General features: G+C 30.1%; 1 protein-coding gene and 1 pseudogene across 1 annotated transcript; both read left to right on the top strand.

The window, feature by feature from the left end:
• The first annotated feature begins 1,696 nt into the window (after window positions 1-1,696).
• Window positions 1,697-8,318, top strand: LOC114733566 (vicianin hydrolase-like; annotated as a pseudogene).
• A 4,823-nt stretch (window positions 8,319-13,141) lies between these two features.
• LOC114733468 (vicianin hydrolase-like) lies at window positions 13,142-18,345 on the top strand. The gene is made up of 13 exons (XM_028920970.1): window positions 13,142-13,326; window positions 13,511-13,580; window positions 13,697-13,755; window positions 14,032-14,107; window positions 14,179-14,250; window positions 14,412-14,499; window positions 16,051-16,114; window positions 16,267-16,382; window positions 16,582-16,799; window positions 17,631-17,662; window positions 17,764-17,866; window positions 17,964-18,072; window positions 18,177-18,345. The coding sequence occupies exons 1-13, from the start codon at window positions 13,153-13,155 to the stop codon at window positions 18,343-18,345; spliced, it is 1,350 nt and encodes a 449-aa protein (XP_028776803.1). The 5' UTR covers window positions 13,142-13,152.
• The last annotated feature ends 1,805 nt before the right edge of the window (window positions 18,346-20,150 follow it).

Genomic DNA, 20,150 nt, shown 5'->3' with positions numbered 1-20,150 from the left:
GACCGACGGAACTCCGGTGACCAATTGTCGGCCAGTCGCCGGAGCTCTGGTGACTGCTACCACCGGAGCTCCGATGATCGGCCGGCCAATGGGAACTGTGATATTTTAAAAACAATATTTAAAATCAAAGGCAATTTGATCTTTTCTTTTCACATAATAATCCCAATTTGGTCTCTTCAGACCAAATTGGAATTTCTCAAATTTAACATACAATTTGGGAATTATGAAGTTTAAGTAGCATTTTTCTATCTTTTTTCCTTTTTTATTTTGAAACTTATCATTACTTATTCTTTATTTGTTGATGGACTTTAAAATAATTAAATTTATTTCTTAAAATTTGATTATAATTCTCGCTCAATTATATCCTCTTAGGACGTATTTGTTCAGATCTCACGTGAAAAAAATTGAAAGAAAATATTTAATTTATATATTTTTAAATAAAATGGTAATAATATTTATTTTTACAAAATATTAGATTTCAATTCTTGGGTGTAATGATTATTATGATAGTGATGGAAAAGGACGGTGGATGAGAGAATCTTTCTCCCATCACTACAACTGTCTCTTAATGAAATTTTCTCTTCTGCCAAAGACAGCGACAACAGCATGATGGCAATAATGGTGACCCGACTTCGAAAATTATCCTCTTTTTTTTCTTTTTGGACTAAAAGACTGCGGTAAAAGTAAGGGAATATAGCAAATAAAAACCCCATAATATGTAAAATTATTATTTGGGACTTTTAATTTGAAAAATAGTTTCAGAAGACCCGGTCTCATATGCAATTATGAAATCTTAGTGAAATGTCTGAAATGTCCCTCAACCAAGTTATGATTTGGTCTATAGAAGTTGTCATTCATTAAAGTGAACTTGTCATTTCTCATAGTTAACTTGTCATTTAGCATACCTGAGTTGTGATTTCAGACATTTCACCAAGATTTCATAATTATAATATGGGATTGGGTTTTCTAAAATTATTTTTCAAATTGAGAGTCCCAAATAGCAATTTCACATATTAAAAGCCTTTATTTACCATTTTTTCTAAAAGTAATTGTTATAGGTGATCTCTTAAATTGTAAACATGTAATTTTATTTCGTGAAATTTATTTAATCTTAAAATGTTAGTTTTTAAAGACGAAACAATGTTAAAATTTAGTGAAGCATCATAAATAATGTTAAAAATGATGTGGAATTATTAAATGACATTTAATTAAACCTTGTGTAAATAACAGGACAAAAAAAGAATAAATTCTCAAAACACAATGCAGAAAATAATTATAAAGAGAGGACGAGTTCTCAAAATACAATGTAGTGAACAAATGTTCAAATGAACAATAAGGAAAAAAGTGTTAAACAGCCACATTTTGAAGACATTTTTTTTTTAATCATTTGTTATCCAAGTAAAATTTGGATAGGTATCATTTGATGACTTCGTATTACCATTTAATGCTAGTTGCAACACTGCAATATATTTTAACACCGTTATAATTTCAAAAACTAATATTTTAAGACAGATTGAGCTTTGGAAACAAAAACTAAAGTTTGAAATTTGAGGGACCAAAATCAGAATAAATCCAAATTTTAAGAATCATAAATTATATTAACCCAAACAGTAAATTAGAGAATTGCAGTGTCTTTCAGCACTTTACATAGAAGTGAGTGTTGAAGCATTTGAATGGCAAAGAGGAGATAATGAAAATGGCAAGCGTAAGAAATAATGTAGCGTTGAGCTTCGTCTTCTTCTTCTTCGTGTTGCTGCTGAGGGGCACAGAGAGTGCTAAGCCAAGTCATTACTCTCTGCCTTTCAATAGAACCGTTTTCCCTCCTTCCTTCATCTTCGGTGCTGGTTCTGCTGCTTACCAGGTTTCTCTTTTTCATTATCATCAAAATGCCTCCATTAATTCTCTTCTTCATTTCTCAAGTCTTTTCTCTACAAAGTTGCATGAAATACTATAATTTATTATTATACTTTTCCCCAAATTTTGTTGCTTAATTACATTATGATGATTCAGTCAGAAGGAGAAGTAAATATCGATGGAAGAGGACCAAGCATATGGGACACCGTCACTAGGCGACACCCATTTATATATAAATATGGGCACACACATTCATAAAAACTTCCACTGTTCAAAACTTGTGAGTGTGTGTGTGTGTGTGTGTGTGAGTGAAAGAATAGTATGTAAATGAAAGCCAAGAAACGATGCTAACCAGAGAGTTCATTTTGACATACAGAAAAGATTACGGATCGGAGTAATGGTGATGTTGCAGAAGATTTTTATCATCAATACAAGGTGCATATGTGCTCATTGTTATGTGTGTGTGTTTAGTTACAAATAAGGGAAAATTGCTGTGAAGTTTAAAGAAATTAGCATAATTACTAAAAAAATCTCAGTAATAATGTAGTAACATGCAATGACAAATTCTCACATTAGAAATGATAATTACTGGCTTGTAATTGAGACTTCTTAATAATTCTCGGGATCTCATTTGTGAATGGAAATGATGTTGTTGATTGTGATAATGGCATATTAATTAATTGGACAGAGTGACATACAATTAATGAAAAAGATAGGGTTGGACTCTTTCAGATTCTCCATCTCATGGTCCAGAATATTCCCTCGTAAGTGCTTATAGTGGTACTATGTTTAATAGTTATACAATTATTTGCATCTTTCGACATTATAATGTTGAAATAAAGTTGGAAGTGATAATTGCACAAATTAATGAAACTTGTTTTATCTATATGTGTGTGTGCGCGCGCGGAGGGGAAAGGCACAGTCAATTACTTGGCAGTTAAGTTCTACAATAATCTCATCAATGAGCTCCTTTCAAATGGTTAACCTCTCTTTCTCTTTTTCTGAGGCTTCTTTAATTATATATATTGAAAAATAATTACATACTCCGTAAGAACCATTTAACTAATTTGATTAGATTAAGAAAGTTAGGTAAGTTAGTTAATTATAAGAAATGTGACATGTTTTTTTTAAAATACCATAATAATCTTTTTTAATACCCCCTCTTGCTCTTCTACTTGATAATGGTTGAGGGAGTATTCATAGGGGTAATTTAGAAAAAATTGATAAATATGAAAAATGAGTTTTATATTTAGAACTAAAACCAACTCAACAATTGGATCATATATTAAGAAGCGGGGAGTATATATTTATATATATAAGTCTGAGCTTTTATCTGAGCTAACTTTGCTATCAGATCTTTTTTAAAACCAAACAATTCTAAACCCAGAGCATGTTATTGCATCCACAGGAATAAAACCTTTTGTGACTCTCTTTCATTTTGATCTGCCCCAAGCCTTAGAAGATGAGTATCGTGGATTTCTCAGTCCCAAAATAGTGTAAGTCATATTAATAATCAATTAAATATATATTCTAATGAAGTAAATTTTTTATGTAATTATTTTTCCCCCTAATTTAATTGATATTTAAATATATGATGATCTAGGGGGGAACTTCTATGAATATGCTGATTTCTGCTTCAAAACTTTTGGTGATCGTGTTAAGCATTGGGCTACTTTGAATAAACCCTATGGGTACAGCAAAAATGGCTACAATACTGGCAGCTTCCCGCCGGGAAGATGTCCTAACTATGTCGGAAACTGCACCTCCGGCAACTCCGCCACCGAACCCTATCTCGTCACCCACCATTTTCTTCTTTGCTCACGCCGCTGTTGGCAGATTATACAGAACCGAATATCAGGTTTCATTGAAAACAAATAAATTATAGCAGCAATGGAATTTGGCGTCTACTGCGTGTGTTCTTTTTCAATGAATTGACGTATCTTGTTGTGTCTTTTTGTGTGTATTTTGTATTGGGAACAAAATATCAGAAAGGGGAAATTGGAATCACATTAACGACTCACTGGATGGAGCCCAAAAAAACTCTCCTGCCAATCGGCAAGCTGCATCTGGCCAAAAAAAAAAATCGGCAAGCTGCAAGTCGAGTTCTGGATTTTTGGTTGGGATGGTATGCATATACTATTCTGTTTCTTATTATAAGATTCTTTTAATTAAATTGTGTGGTTTAAAAAAACAGTTAAAATTAGTTAAAAGCAATTAATATATAACAAATATAATTTTTTTTACCAAATATGCCCCTATATATAAATAGATAAATATGAGAGAGTAATAGTGAGATCAATAAAGAAAGAGAATGTGTTAAATACATTAGATTAGGGGTAAAATAGGTAATACTGTATTAAATGCTCAAACAAACTCAAAAAGAATCTTATAAAAAGAGACAAACCCATTCACAAGATTGGATCTTATAATAAGGGACAGAGAGAGTACTTCCTAGCCTCATTTAATTTACAGTGCAGAGAAAAATTGATTTTTTGATCATAGTTATAGGATTTAAATTGATAATTTTTTTTCATATTTGCTCTTATTAAAGAAAGCATTAAAAATGTTTTATATTTTCTTTCATCTATTCACTTTGTCTATCTATGCTATTAAGTTAACAGTGATAAAATTAGAAAAAGCTCATTAATTATCCTCCAAATAACTTATATTTAGGGACAATTTTTTTCCCTACAGGTCACTTATAAATAGAAACAAAATGGCATATAAGTTTATCCTTCCTTTATTACTATGTTGATTTTATTCTCAAAGGATATAATGTATATTAAGAGGGTATTTTGATAAAAACTAAACCATAACTTTAAAAGTAATTTTACAGTATACAAGGTAATTATGTGATATGAATTTGATCTAGATTTTATTATAAAAATACTTTTTAAAAGTGTTTTTTGGTGGATCCAAACACCTCCTAAATAAGGGATAAAATTGAAAAGTTGTTGAATTCTAAGAAAAATATAATGAAGTTTAAAATTTTTCTCCATATGTGTGAAACTTGATAGAAGCTGTCTTGTAAATATTATCACACAAGTATAGTGTAACTAATATCAAATTATCTCATTCATTTTATTTTTTTCCTTCGATTTTCTTTGTTTGGACGAAGTGAGAAAAGGGAAGCGAAGAATATGGACGAAAGGGGAAAATGGGGGGAAATGGAAAAGAATGGGAAAGTAATATGAGTAATTTCACAATGAAAATAATACTCATAGAAACCTTCGAGACAGTTTTAGAAAACATATTTTCTCTACAAAATCTCGTCACCTTAAAAAGAGAAGAAAACATGTAGAGCTCTATATGCCTGGTTTAATTTCCCCCTCCACTGTCCTTTCCATACTACTTTTTCTTTCTATCCAAACAGGGTAAAACCTCCCATTATTCTTCCTCTGATTGTTTTCTCTTCCTCGAATTACTTTTCTGTCCAGCCAAACATAATAATCTGTGTGTTTCAAGCAATAGTTGATGTGTGTGCAGGTGTGCTGATCCCATTACATATGGAGATTATCCAAAGAGCATGAGATCTATAGTGGGAAATAGACTGCCAAGATTCACAAAAGCAGAATCAGAAATGCTGAAAGGATCTTATGATTTTGTTGGGATCAATTATTATCCACCCAGTATGTAGAAAATGCTCCCTTAACCAGCACTGTTAATCGCAGCTACTCTTCTGATGCGCAAGCCAGTTTCTCTTGTAATTTAATTAACCAAATCATCATTAATTAATTTTCCATAAAACTCACAGACAATTACTTCCTCCGTTCCTTATTATAAGAGACATTTGATGCTTATGGCATGTTTCTATATATAAGAGACACTTAAAAGTTGTCTCTACTTTTTTGTGTTGATTTCCTATTTTACCCATATTTATTGTCTCTAATTCACACACTCTCTCTCTCCCACTTCTCTTTCTTTCAATAATTTAATTGTTCTCTCTCATGCTCTCTCTCCTTATTAATGAGGGTATTTTTGGAAAAAAGATTATATTTTTTACACATTGATTGCTCTTAACTAATTTTAACTGTTTTTTTGATCAACGTAATTCGGTTATTCGTCTCTTATAATAAGGAACGGAGGGAGTATTATGTTATTTTATATTCACTATCAAACATCACTTTAATAAGCGTCATTTTTCTTTTGATTTCAGCTTCGAGAAATGGCGTCCCTGTTGGTACTCCGGTTATATTATATTCTTCTTCCTCTTTTCTCATCCTTTAGATTTAGATGACAGACATATAAGTTAATTATTTGAAAGGTTAAACTTTTTTAATTGTCATTATTATAAACTTCCGTCTTTCTTTCTTTTTTGCCAACTAAACTTCCTTCATACTCTTTATTCAGTTGCGCGTTGTGAAATAGTATAACTAGTACCTTGATCTTCATTTCGAACACTTTTTATATGTATGCATATAAGCTAATCAAAGTGTTTAAAAGTAGTGCTAGAGATGAGTTAAACTTACTAATCCAACCCATTTTACCCGTCTAGAATGGTAGGTTGGGTTGGTTAAAATGCAACCCTGCACAACCCTCAAATCCTAATGGGTCAACCAGTACTATATAGGTTGGTCCACACATTCCCAGCTTTCTAAAATTAATCCCTAATAATCTGACAAATTAGAATTTGAATTTTTATGACGAAATGTGCCAACATTAAATTAGATTGCTTCAACAAGAGTATACTTTTTTATTATTGAAAAATTCGATGCTTTTTGTATAACAAAAAGGTTTAATACTTGTATTTCGAATTTAAAGTAGCAATTTATAAATGCTGTATTTTCCTGTAAATTTAATATTCTGTATAAAACAAAATATTTTTTCCTTCAAATTTCATATTTATATCTTTATTCATCTATCTTTGTGATTTTTCAATGCCAAATATCAATGAAATTTTAAATAATATGACACGTTTCACACATTAACAAACACTACTCCCTTCATTTTTATATACAAAGTAATTTTTAACCCATTTATTAAAATAAAAAAGTTTTATTAAATTTAATTATAGGACGTGACCTGCAGGGAGACGCAACTTGCATGTGAATTATGAACCTGCTAACGTTGCTGTCTAATCCACGGATGATTGAATCCCTCCCTGCATGCGACTTATCGTCTGCAGCTCAACACGTAGTCCTTTTACGATTAATACTCCCGGAACATAACAAGTCCTCTGAAAAAAATTATAATCCAAAATATAAAAGATTGATAGAATAATGAAAGAAAAGTCTGAGAATAAATCACTTGTTAAGAAATTAATTGACAAATAATTTTTTAAAACTTTGTACAAATTAACCTTTTTCGTGTAACTTAAAACTTTCCTTAGCTTACATTTTCTTATACAACTCATTATTCCAGAAATCATATCAAGCTGGACTCGAAATCTCATCCACACATATTGCCAGACAGTATCATTGTGGCAATTGATAACCTACCATTTAAATCTCATAAAGGGGACCATGTAATTCAAATCTTAGTTTACACGCAATTCGAAATAAAATTATTCTTACGTAATTATATGCACACTTTCAAAATGCTAATCCAAATATCCTATAAAACAATACAACTTGAAAGTTCATTTCTTTCTACTTTTAAAACTTTATTAGCTTTTCAGTACAAATTTTGTCCCCCCCCCCAAAAAAAAACTTTTCAGTACATAAAAAAATCCTTAACTTTAATTATTTACGGTTCACCAAAACAAAAATTTAAATGTTTACATTTATTCTACTAAAAATATTAATATTTTATAAATTTATCAACTAATTAAGGAAATAAAACACCTTCAGGCACCGGCCATGCTCTTTAAGACCATTGATAAGAGAAATTCTTGCATACACTCAGCGCACCACATCATTCATGCTCTGACCAGTAAAAATATGCCATGTGACTGATCTAATCTTACCTGTAAGCTTATGTGTCAGCTTTGAAACTTATTTTAGATTAATAATTTAACTTAACAATTGTTTTTGGAACCCGTGCCACCTTTTTCATTCGCTCATTCCTGTTCATTTTCGTTCGTCTTCATTCTCTCCATACTCTCTCTCCCCTGTTAACTTTTTCTTCCTCTTCATTCTCTTCATAGTTCATAGTCCTCTTTTTTGGTCCGTCTTCTTCTTGCTCAACCTTAATCTTTTTTCTCAAACTCTCTCTTCTTGTTAACCTTTTCTTCTGAGAGACGCTACGGTTCTGTTCTCAAAGCTACAGGAATATCTTCCTTTGCTCCATAGACTCGCCAAAGAGGAAAGCAGGAAGATCCTTGTACAGCGGACATGAAGAAAGAAAGAAAGAAAGAAAGAGAGGAAAGTGGCAGCGGCCTTCTCAATGTTACCGAGGTAGCATCAAATGCGGTCAGATTTGTGGCCAAGGAAGTCAGCGACAAAAGACCGCGTGTAACCCCTGCAGCCGTAGTGAATGCAGATCTACTAAAAGGCCAGTGTCGGAGAAGTCGCCGTGAGTCATGAAGACGGTGGCCTTAATGGGAGCGTCCGAAGCCAAAGGAAGGGTTGAGTGAAGATGTTGCCACTGTAGTTTCAGAAGAAGCCATGTCCAGAGGCAAAGTAATGAAGCTGTGTTTGGTTTGAATTTGAGAATAGTGGCGCCAAAAGAAAATGGTTGACCGGGAGGGAGAGAGAGAAAGAAGAGGAATCAATCAATCTAAAATAAATTCCAAGACTAACACATAAGCTTACACGTAGGATTAAAATGAGTGATATGGCATATTTTTACTGGTCAGAGTATGAATGATGTGGTGCGCTGAGTGTATGCAAGAATTTCTCCATTGATAAAAGATATTACCTCCGATCCTAAATATAAAAGCTAGTTGACTAATTTAAGTAGAATAAGAAAATAAGTTAAGTTAGTTATTTGTAATAAATATGTATTATTTTTCTTAAAATATTCGTAATAATTAGATATATTAGTTAGAACTATCATTATTAGAAGAACTACCTTAAAAATATATATAAATATAAAAAATAAATTAGATTAAGATTTTATTTAATATCAAAATAAAAATTAAATAAGATTTTATATTAAAAATAAGAGGTGATGTGTGGTTGGTTTTTCTCATATTAAAGATTTTGGAAAGTAAAAGATTGGAGGGCCACGGGCCTGGGACATGACGGGATGGCGGTCCTTTTTTATCGGCCACAGAGCATGGGCAATTTGGACAGTTCATGAATTCCGTAGTCTCCAATAAAGTAAATTAAAATAAGAGAGAGACCAGCTGGCTCAAGCTCATAACTTTTTAATGATGTACTGGATAATAACCAGAAAAAAAAAAGGCTAAAAATATGAAATTTCAATTTTAGAAGTTAACACTTCATAATACTATAATGTGAGAAAAATCTAACTTATCATTTTAAAATTGAAATAAAAAAATGCCTTTTACTTAAAAAAATATAAAAAAAACTGTATTTACCAAAAAAATATACTTTTCTTATCTTAAATATAAAATTTATTTTATAATACAAATTGTACTACAAAATAGATATTATATTTAAAATCGAAGTACTATATAAAAAAAATCCAAACCCCTCAGTAAAGGCCCATTGGCACCACCGATGAGGAAGGATTTTTTGTGAAATTGGGTTGAGGTGGGATAATCTCACCACCACTTGGCGGTTTGTACAAAAATAAAGGATATCATTGAGCTGCTAAAGTTTTGCCATTCATATAATACGGGGAAAAGAAAAAAAAAAACTCTACACTCTTTTAGGTTCAAAATATAAGCACTAATTTTTGAAGGGATTTGATTTTTTTTAATAAGCTATAATTTGAAGTTATTTCATTATTTAATGCAACTTTTTTATTCATGATTAATTATATATCTCTCTCATCCTTTTTTATATTTTCTCTTATATCTTCTTCTGCTCATTCTTTTCCACTTCATCTTTACATATTTATTGTCTGTAATCAATTTTAACTAACTTTATAAGTTGTGTGATTTAGTTGTTACTTAGTTTTGTTGACAATTTTTATATAGATATTAACTACATTTCAATAAATATTATCAGCTTTTATTTAACAAGTAATAAAGTCACTCTTTCAGGTCATTTTCAGCTTTTGTATGAGTATTGACTATATTTTAATAGGTATTAATAACTTTCGTTTAACTAACATACAAGACCACTTTTTTAGGTCATTCACAATTTTTTTATGAGTATTAACAATACTTCAGTATGTATTAATAACTTTGGAATAAAAATTAACAAAACATAATAATTATTATAAAAAAGGCATAATAATCATTAGTCAGGAATTATTTGTACCTTCTCTCTTACACACGCCTTTCAGTTAATTTAAAGAAGCATCATAATTAACATCATATTACACATCCTAGTTCTACTAGCTGGCAAAAATCTCGATAATTAGCTCCTAATCTTCCAGTCAAAAAACAATGTCAATGAAAAAGTATAGGTATACTATCACGCGGTGGTGATTATAACTTTTCATGAATTTTCCATTTATCACTTAACGATGAAACTTTACTTATTTTTTTTTATTTGAGGATCGACAAATCAAATGATATTTTTATTCTAATTTTTGCCTCTTCTTCCCTCTTTGAATCGAACTTTTTCTTACTATAATGCTTCATTTCTTATTACTATTATCGATATAAGTCGGATCTTAGATATAGAAATATAAAAAAAGCTCCTCTCCTCTATAGAAAGAAATGATATCTTTAACCGCATATTTAAATCCTTTATAATATATTCAATTATATTTATAAAAGGCTCACCAAGTGAATGACTAACAAAGCAGGTTAAGCCATACGTATTTCACTGAAACGACACGCCTGCATTCCACTGCGAACTTATGCATATTGTAACATATATAATATCTAATACTTTAATAACCTAAAATAAAAAAAAACAATAATTGTTGAAATTAACAAGATGTAATAATTATTTATTATTTAAGTTAAAATTGCCACTTGTTAATTTATATTCTAAAGTTGCTAATACCTATTATTGAAATACTTATAAATTTTTTTTGAATGACATGAAAATAGTGGCCATATTACTTATTTCCCCTGATCCTTAATATAAGAGCTAGTTGACTAATTTAAGCAAATTAAAAAAATTAGTTAAGTTAGTTACTTATAATAAATAGGTAATATCTTTCTTAAAATAATATTCTTGCTAATAAAGTGTATTGGCTAGAATTATCATTATTATAAGGACTACTTTAGAAAAAAATAGATAAATATGAGAAACAAAATGGATTGGGATCTTATATTTAAGACTAAAATAAAAGTCAAATCAGCTCTTATATCAAGGACGGGAGCTAGTATTAAACAAAAATTTTTAGTCCCAATTGAAATGTAGTCAATACCCATCCAGAAGTTATAAATGACCGGAAAAGGCAGTCTTATTGCTTGTTAAATGAATGTCATTAACATCTATTAAAATATAATCAACACCTATACAAAAATTAGTAACAACAAGAAGTTAAAACCAAGTGGTTGGCTTATATATATACTACCTCCGGTCCTTATTATAAGACACCATTTAACTTTTTGTTTGGTCCTAATTATAAGACCCCAACTCATTTTGTCTCTTATATTTATGCATTTTTTTTTTCAAGATAATCCTTCTAATAATAATAGTTCTAGCCAATATACTTAATTAGCAAGGATATTTTAGGAATGACAACACTTATTTATTACAAATAACTAACTTAACTTACTTCCTTAATCTCCTCAAATAAGTCAATTGGGTCTTATAATTAGGACCGGAGGTAGTATTTTTTTGCATTATATTAACAATAAAGTTTTGGTAGTTCAATGATCATAATTAATTTTAGCACAAACCACAAGTGGTGGCAAATCCCACCTCCACCCGATTTTCCAAAAAAAAAAAAAAACCTCTATTGGCAAGTCGGCATCCACCTCCCCTGAGGTTGTGGCATCGACGGGGAATTGGGATTTTTTTTTTATATTTCTAATAAAGAGCATTTTTATTATTTTGTTTTAATTTTAAAATGACAATTTAAGTTTTCTTTTCATATATTACCTCCAGTTTTAATTATAAGAAATTATTTGTGGTATATTTGATACAATCGAATAGTTTAAAACCCGAACCGAACATCAAACAAGAAAGTTTAGCAATTTACTGTTCTTTTATAAATTTACCCACACACATTACTTATAACAGACTATACATACACAAGATAGTAGGTATAATATCTACATGCAGATCGGGATATTGTAATTTTTCTCAACTAATTTACTTATTCTTGGGCAAAACATATGGTTGTTACTTCTAAAATTTGAAATCATATTTAAAATTTGTACTAGAATTGTAAAATAACGTTTGAGAAATTATTTCTTTCATTTCGCGTTTTTTTTAAAAAACAATTTTACGATAGATCATAACGTGCCCTCTCATTATAAGACAATATTTGAATTTCTTTTCTAAGAAGAAGACAAAAATTAATTAAAGATACACAGTGAAGTAAGAAAATGATAATTGATATTGTTGTTCGAAAAATATATTATACTACCTCCAATCCTTAATATAAGACCCTTTTTGACTTTTATTTTGATCCTAAATATAAGACCCTATCCACTTTTTCTTTTATATTTATATATTTTTTCCAAAGCAGCCCTCCTAATAATGATATTTTTAGTCAATACACTTGATTAGTAAGGATATTTTAGGAAAAACAACATCTATTTAGGACAAATAACTAAATCAACTTACTTTCTTAATCTCCTCAAATTAATCAACTGGCTCTTATAATTAGAACCGGAGGTAGTATATAATAATAAAGAGGTAAGTTCTGTCTATCCAAATATACAAAAATGTCCGGTTGGTAATCTAGTAATCAGAACGAGTTTTGGTGCACATCAAGTAAAGAGCATCCAAACTGATCATATATGGATTATTTATATTTGATTTAGATAGTTTATATTTAATTTTTTATGTTTAAACAAAAAATTATTTTTCAACAAAAATAATAGTTAAAAGATTATCTTTATTTTAGATTTCATACTCATTAAAATAATTATTTTTAAAAAATTAAAATAAAAAAGAAAATAAATTTAGATCATCAAAATTAGATCTAAATAGTCCAAATATGATGAGTTTAGGATGCTCGAAACTAAAATAAAAAAATTTTAAATTTAAACCATCCAAATTAAATATAAATGATCCAGATATGTTGATCTTGGAGTGTTCATCTAATGAGTATTTGAAACTAGTTCAGTTGTTAATCAAAGGACCACTATAAATAGATGAGCTTGATCAAGTAGTTCACCACAACTGATAAACCACTAAACCAGGAGCAGCCATGAGAGTTGAAGGTGGTCGTGGTTTCCGGCTGTGTGTGTTTCTGGTGGCCACCGCCACCACTCTTACGGCGGTTGCCGGTGGCGATGCAAAGCCCCGCCATTTCTCCGTTCCCTTCAATAGAACCGTCTTTCCTTCTGACTTTGTCTTTGGTGCTGGCTCTGCTGCTTATCAGGTCCGCGTGCGTCTGTATATTTTATATTTTTTAAGTATTGTGGGATCCAATTGGGAATAACTGTTAAACCTATCAAAGCACTAAGAACAACTTATAAATGTGTATATATATTCATTTTTAATTATTGATGTGTGAGTGAAAGTTTATAGATATATTTTTTTCCCTGGTTTGTTGATAAGAACAGTCAGAAGGAGCAGCAAATATTGATGGAAGAGGACCAAGCATCTGGGACACCTTCACTAAGCAGCACCCAGGTTTCTTCTAACCATGCATGTTTCATTTTCTCTTTTCTCCCCTTTTTCTAATGTTTTTAGTATAAAATATTTTTTAAAAATTTGATTTTTAATTAATATGTGTAATTAATGAGCAGGAAAGATATCAGATCATAGCACTGGTGCAGTGGCCGATGATTTCTATCATCGCTACAAGGTGCTGCTCATCATCAACTTCATCTATCTTGTCAATATTCACCAACCCTTGCACACACACACACACAAACACACACAAGTGTGTATATCTATAAATAAATTAAAGGGGTAATTAAGTAATAACAGTTTAGGATTAGATGTGAGATCGAATCACAACCTTCCATTTATCGGAAAGTTTTTTATGTCACTACATTAAAATCACAAGTCTTTTGCTTTTGTATTGTGTGGTTGTATTTGTGAATAAATGCCTTTCCCCCCCCCCCCCAAAATATTGCAGAGTGAAATACAGCTGATGAAAAAAATTGGGCTGGACTCTTTTAGATTCTCCATCTCATGGTCTAGAATTTTTCCTGGTAAGAATTTTCTCATTAAACGACTATGGCATGAAGTGATTTAAAAATAATTATTACTTGATTTTTTGCAGAGGGCAAGGGAAAAGTGAATGAATTGGGAGTCAAGTTCTACAACAACGTTATAAATGAGCTCCTAGCTAATGGTCAGTCCCTCCCTATTTTTACTTAATCGATTAATCACCTCCAAATCATCATTATATTAATTAATTTCTGTATTAAGATGAACTTTTGAAATAAATAATGCAAATTAATAATCAAGCCCTTTTCATATCTATTGACTGAATAATTGTGGACATGTGTATAGGTTTAACACCACTTATCACCCTCTTTCATTGGGATCTTCCTCAAGCTCTTGAAGATGAGTATGGTGGATTTTGTAGTCCTAAAGTTGTGTAAGTAATAACACACCGTTATCCATCAGACAAATTCTTACATGCATTGGAGCACCACGTCATTTGTGATCTCTCCAATTAGATGAAACCAATTCAGATAAATTCAGTCCCACATGACATTATTGGTTAGAGAAATCAATAGTCATGGGTACCACAAAAATTTACATTTAATAATTTCTCTCGCCGTGAATTTAATGCCTCTCTCTAACTCTCATTTTCACTTCCAACAATGCCCTTTTTCTCTCTTTCATCAACCCATCAAATCCGTCAGCCATTCAAATTTGAAAACGACCCCAAAAATCTTCATTAGTAACCCCATTCCACCAACGTGCCCTCCCCAGCAATACGTTAAAAATATTTATTTATAACATTTATACTAAATTAATGTTGTAAAATAACAAATAAATAGTTATATATATTAATTTTTTGAGTGAAAAAACTATTTTATTACTTATTAAACTTTGATTGTTATTGCAATTTTGCAATTTCTTTTAAATTTTAAGTGACATTTAGATAAATTTTCTAACTTGTCAATTTTTACTTAACTTGTCACACACTCATACTTTTACTTCTGATCTTTAATATAAAAATTAGATAACTAATTTATGAATATTAAAAAATTTAGTTGTGTTAATTATTTATAACAAATATGTGTTAATTTTTTAAAAATATTTTTTACAATCATATACATTATAACCGTCTCACCTGTTCATAAAAATTTTCTCACTGTATATAATTAATAAGGATATTTAAGGAAGAAAACTACAAATTTCAGAGGCAAAATAAACTAAGTCTTATACTTAGGGTTAAAATGAATATCTTATCTATTTCTTATATTCAAAATGAAAGTGGTATTTTTTTTTTAAAAGACAAAATTTACATCAATTTACTGGTATTAATTAGGTTTATTCGGTCAAATCTTGTCATATTTGATTTTCTATACAATATGCATATATCCATCGGGTCCATTTTTCCAATTTATTTGCATATACAGATGCATATATATATATTATTTATGTGTTTAAGGTAAAAAAGTTTAATAGATGTGAAAATATATTAAGAAACCCCTAAAATTCTACAATACCGCCGAATTTTATTTAAATGTATATCAGATATGAATAAATATTTTAATATATAACTATGTATTTATTACTCCCTCCGTTCCTTATTATAAGAGACAAATAACCGAATTATGTTGATAAAAAAAGCAATTAAAATTAGTTAAGAACAATCAATGTGTAAAAAATATAATTTTTTTCCCAAAAATGCCCTCATTAATAAGGAGAGAGAGCATGAGAGAGAACAATTAAATTATTAAAAGAAAGAGAAGTAGGAGGGAGAAAGAGTGTGAGTTGGAGACAATAAATATGGGTAAAATAGGAAATCAACACAAAAAAGTAGAGACAACTTTTAAGTGTCTCTTATATATAGGAACATGCAATAAGCATCAAATGTCTCTTATAATAAGGAACGGAGGGAGTATTTTGTAACATTAACTTACTTAACATAAATGTTATTAATAAATATATTAATAAGAATTAATATATTATAAATGGCTCACCACCTCCTCCTTTCTCATGCGGCTGCTGTTAAGCTCTACAAAACCAAATTTCAGGTTCTCTTTATTTAATTTCCAATTATTATGTTCCCCCGAAGCATGTTAATCCTACTTCATCAATTTTTTATCAAACGAAATATGCAATTTGACTTTAAAATTTTTTTTCCCAAGTGAATAATATACTCAATTATTTATTGTAATTATTATAGGCTACTCAGAAGGGAAAAATAGGGATCACTTTAGTGACAATTTGGTTTGAGCCAAAGTCTGAGACTATGGTCGATCATGCTGCCGCAAATCGAGCTCTCGATTTTTTCTTTGGATGGTAAGTGATAAAGACATAAGGCCAAGAATTTGCCTCTCAACATGTCTCCATTAAATTTGAATTGTTCAAAAATAAATTTAACTTTAAAAAATAATTCTTTCCCCAGTGAAATATATTCTAGCTAGTATCATATAGTCAAATTAAACAGTCAATTAGGGGAAAGAAAAAAAAATCTGGAAAATAAGTGGATATTATGCAGGTATGCTGATCCAATTACATATGGAGATTATCCAAAGATCATGAGGTCATATGTGGGAGACAGACTTCCAAAATTCACAAAACCAGAATCAGAAATGCTGAAAGGATCATATGATTTTCTTGGTGTCAATTATTATACCACCTATTATGCTGAAAACTCCCTCTCTGCTTCCACTGTTAATCGGAGTTATACTTCTGATATGCGTGTCACTTTCTCCAGTAAGTAATCGAACAAATTAACATATCCCCGGAACTCAAGAATATACTCCTCCGGTCCTAATTATAAGACCCAATTGACTTATTTGAGGAGATTAAGGAAGTAAGTTAAGTTGGTTATTTATAATAAATAAGTGTTGTCATTCCTAAAATATCCTTGCTAATTAAGTATATTGGTTAAAACTATCATGATTAAAAGGATTATCTTGGAAAAAAATGCATAAATATAAAAGACAAAATGGATTGGGTCTTATAATTAGGATCAAATAAAAAGTCAAATTGGATCTTATAATAAGGACCGGAGGAGTATCATATATGTTTTTTTCCTTAAAAAAAGGAAGATAATTGTGCATGTCATTATAATTTTATTTGATTTTTAATCAGGTTTGTAAAGTTTTGTTCTTTTATCATGTTCTTATAGTTGTACAATTGATTTTAATCATTTGTAGCTTCTTTTCAATCTATTCCTTATGATTTCACATAGTTTTTAATCAGATTCTTATAGTTTCAGGTGGCTGATCGGGGGTGGGGGGGAGAAACTATTAAGATCTGATTAAAAATCATATGAAACTATAAGGAGGCCATGATAAAAATTAAAGAAACAAAATTATCTACAGGGACAAAATTAAAACAAGGCAATTTATAAAAACGTGATGAAATTGGAAAAAAAAAAAAAAGAAGGTATAGAAATGCGATTAAAAATCCGGTAAAAATATAGGTACTGGCAGATTAATTTTTCCTTAAAAAATTACATTTCTATATATCTTCCTTTCTCAATTTAATGTATATATTGACATATGAAACCACCTCACCTTTATTTCCTTGCGATCTCAGCCAAGAGAAATGGTCTCTATGTTGGTACCCCGGTATGTTCTTCTTCTTAGTGTTATTAAATACATAAACACATCCTTAATTAACTTCCAATCAGACCATTTGTGCCATAAGCCTGATTATTACAATTGTGCAGACTGCTTTGAACTGGCTCTATATTGCTCCCAAGGGAATCTACCAACTTATGATGTATGTCAAGGAAAAATACCAGAACCCGCCTATTGACATCACTGAAAATGGTATATATCATCATCATCATCATCAAACACTTTCATGATCACATATATAGTTCATGATATCCTTAATTTTTAAGTAATTTGTGGTAATTATTTATAGGAGTGCCTGAATTAAATAATGCGTCAAAACCGGTTCAAGAAGCAATCAAGGACAGTGTGAGGATCAGATATCATGATAACCATCTCAGAAATCTCCTTCAAGCTATCAAGTAAGTGATCCATGCATATACATAAATCAAAATTATAAACTAGACCTTATATTAAACACCGAACGCAATATTAAGTAAATTGAATTTGGGTATTATATATACAGGGACGGGGTGAACGTGAAGGGATATTATGCATGGTCATTTTTTGACGACTTCGAGTGGGATGCCGGCTACACCGTTCGATTTGGAATCACCTATGTGGATTTCAAGGACAATCTCAAAAGATACATGAAGTACTCTGCTTACTGGCTCAAGATGTTCCTCCTCCATTAGTCATAATCATCATCGACTCCTTAGTTGCGCAAGCCTTTGGAGAGCAATTAATTTGCAGTATATTTAATATCCGAGGCTTTAATTTCCTTTGGAATCACATCAGCATCATGTATGGTTGCTTATTGCCATGTTCTGAAATAAATAATCATGTACTTTTTATGAATTTTAAATAAATAAATGAAGTCTTGACTTTAATATCTTTAATATCTTGATTTTAACAAGTGTTATAGACGTGTACGAGAGAGAGCGAGCTACTTATTAATGATCCATAAAGTATATCTATATGCGTAAGACTCCAAATCCCGAATTTGGACTTTGGAATATGCAAAAACCTAGATGCAATATTACATGAAACCTGGAAAATATTTCAATGTAAAATTAATATCATTTTTACTTTCGAATGCTTGACAAGTTTTTGTTAATATATAAATATATACTACCTCCTGTCCTAAATAAACTAGACGCTACGTTTAGGACTGGGGATAGTAGAAGTTGAAGTATTGAACATCTACCACAAAATTCTTTTACTAGGCATAAATATTTTTTTTATTAGAGACAATCATGTTTGAGATATTATCAAATACTAAATGTTAATACGTCTCTTAACAGGAATTTAAATATTGGTTTATCATGATGTGAGAGAATATTTTATTCTGCTAGACTTAATCTCTATTGATTATCACAAAATTATAATAACATATAAAAGCATGCTTCAATGATTGGGGTAGATAACACTTTCCCTTGCATTTTTTTAACTCATAACTATCTTTCTACTGAGAATAATCCTATAATCAAGATACAGCTGATAGTAAATGCAAACAATCGTCTACCAGATTTTTAAGCTTTAATTTACCATGTTATAAGGGATCATCTTCTTTCGCAATGAAAAAGTTTAATAATTTTGAAAATTTGATAAATATAATTCGCCTCCCCTTGATATTGCCACTTATAATGCAATATTTTTAACTTCACTTTCATGTTCATGAAATTTAGTTATTTTGAACACTAATTCCTTCATTAATATTTTTTTATTGTCAATTACTACCTTAGGTCTTAATTATAAGATTTTATTTGTAGACTATAAAAAAAAATCTTATAATAAGAACAGGATGGAGTTTTTTTTTTTTGAAGTCACAAAAGCTGTCATTTTTTCATTTGTTTATTTGGACAAACTACCTTAAACTATAATACACTTCTAATTTTCCTCTTCGGAAAAAGAAATTCGCAACCTAGCTACCCCATATTTATTATTTCCTATAGACTGCATTAATTATATATATCCTCCATTTTCTAAAAAAATTATTAAATGAAATTTAAAATCCACGTATTGCAGTAATATCTGGACACAATCTTCATGCTTCAATATAAAATTACACTGTTCAAATGGATCGCGATCACCAAAAATGTATGTGTGTATATTCAATTCTTATCTTTCTACACTCAAATATTTTCTAAATAATTTTTTAAAAAAAATTAAAATTAAACATTCTGCACGTGTGTATGAAAAATGAAACTATAATCTTAATCAGATTAGATTATATTTTAGTATAAGGATAAGGTGCTTAAATACCTCAGAAATATCAACAAAGGAGCACTTAGTACCTAAAAGTTTTTTTTTTTGTTTTTATATGTTCTGAAAGTTTATTTTTGTAACATGTCTTTCCTAATTATCTACTGTTAAGTTTGAACATTAAAGATACCGATCAAACTATTTTTTTTTTTGATAAATTCAAGCTGTATATTTTAATAGTCAAATTTAATGATGGATAACGCCCAATATATTTTTGTGATAAAAATATAAAAAC

The sequence above is a fragment of the Neltuma alba genome, unplaced genomic scaffold (genome assembly GCF_004799145.2).
Source record: "Neltuma alba isolate B1F8T4 unplaced genomic scaffold, ASM479914v2 tig00000410_pilon, whole genome shotgun sequence".
Classification (NCBI taxonomy): Eukaryota; Viridiplantae; Streptophyta; class Magnoliopsida; order Fabales; family Fabaceae; genus Neltuma; species Neltuma alba.
This window is presented reverse-complemented; position numbering and strand designations above follow the sequence as displayed.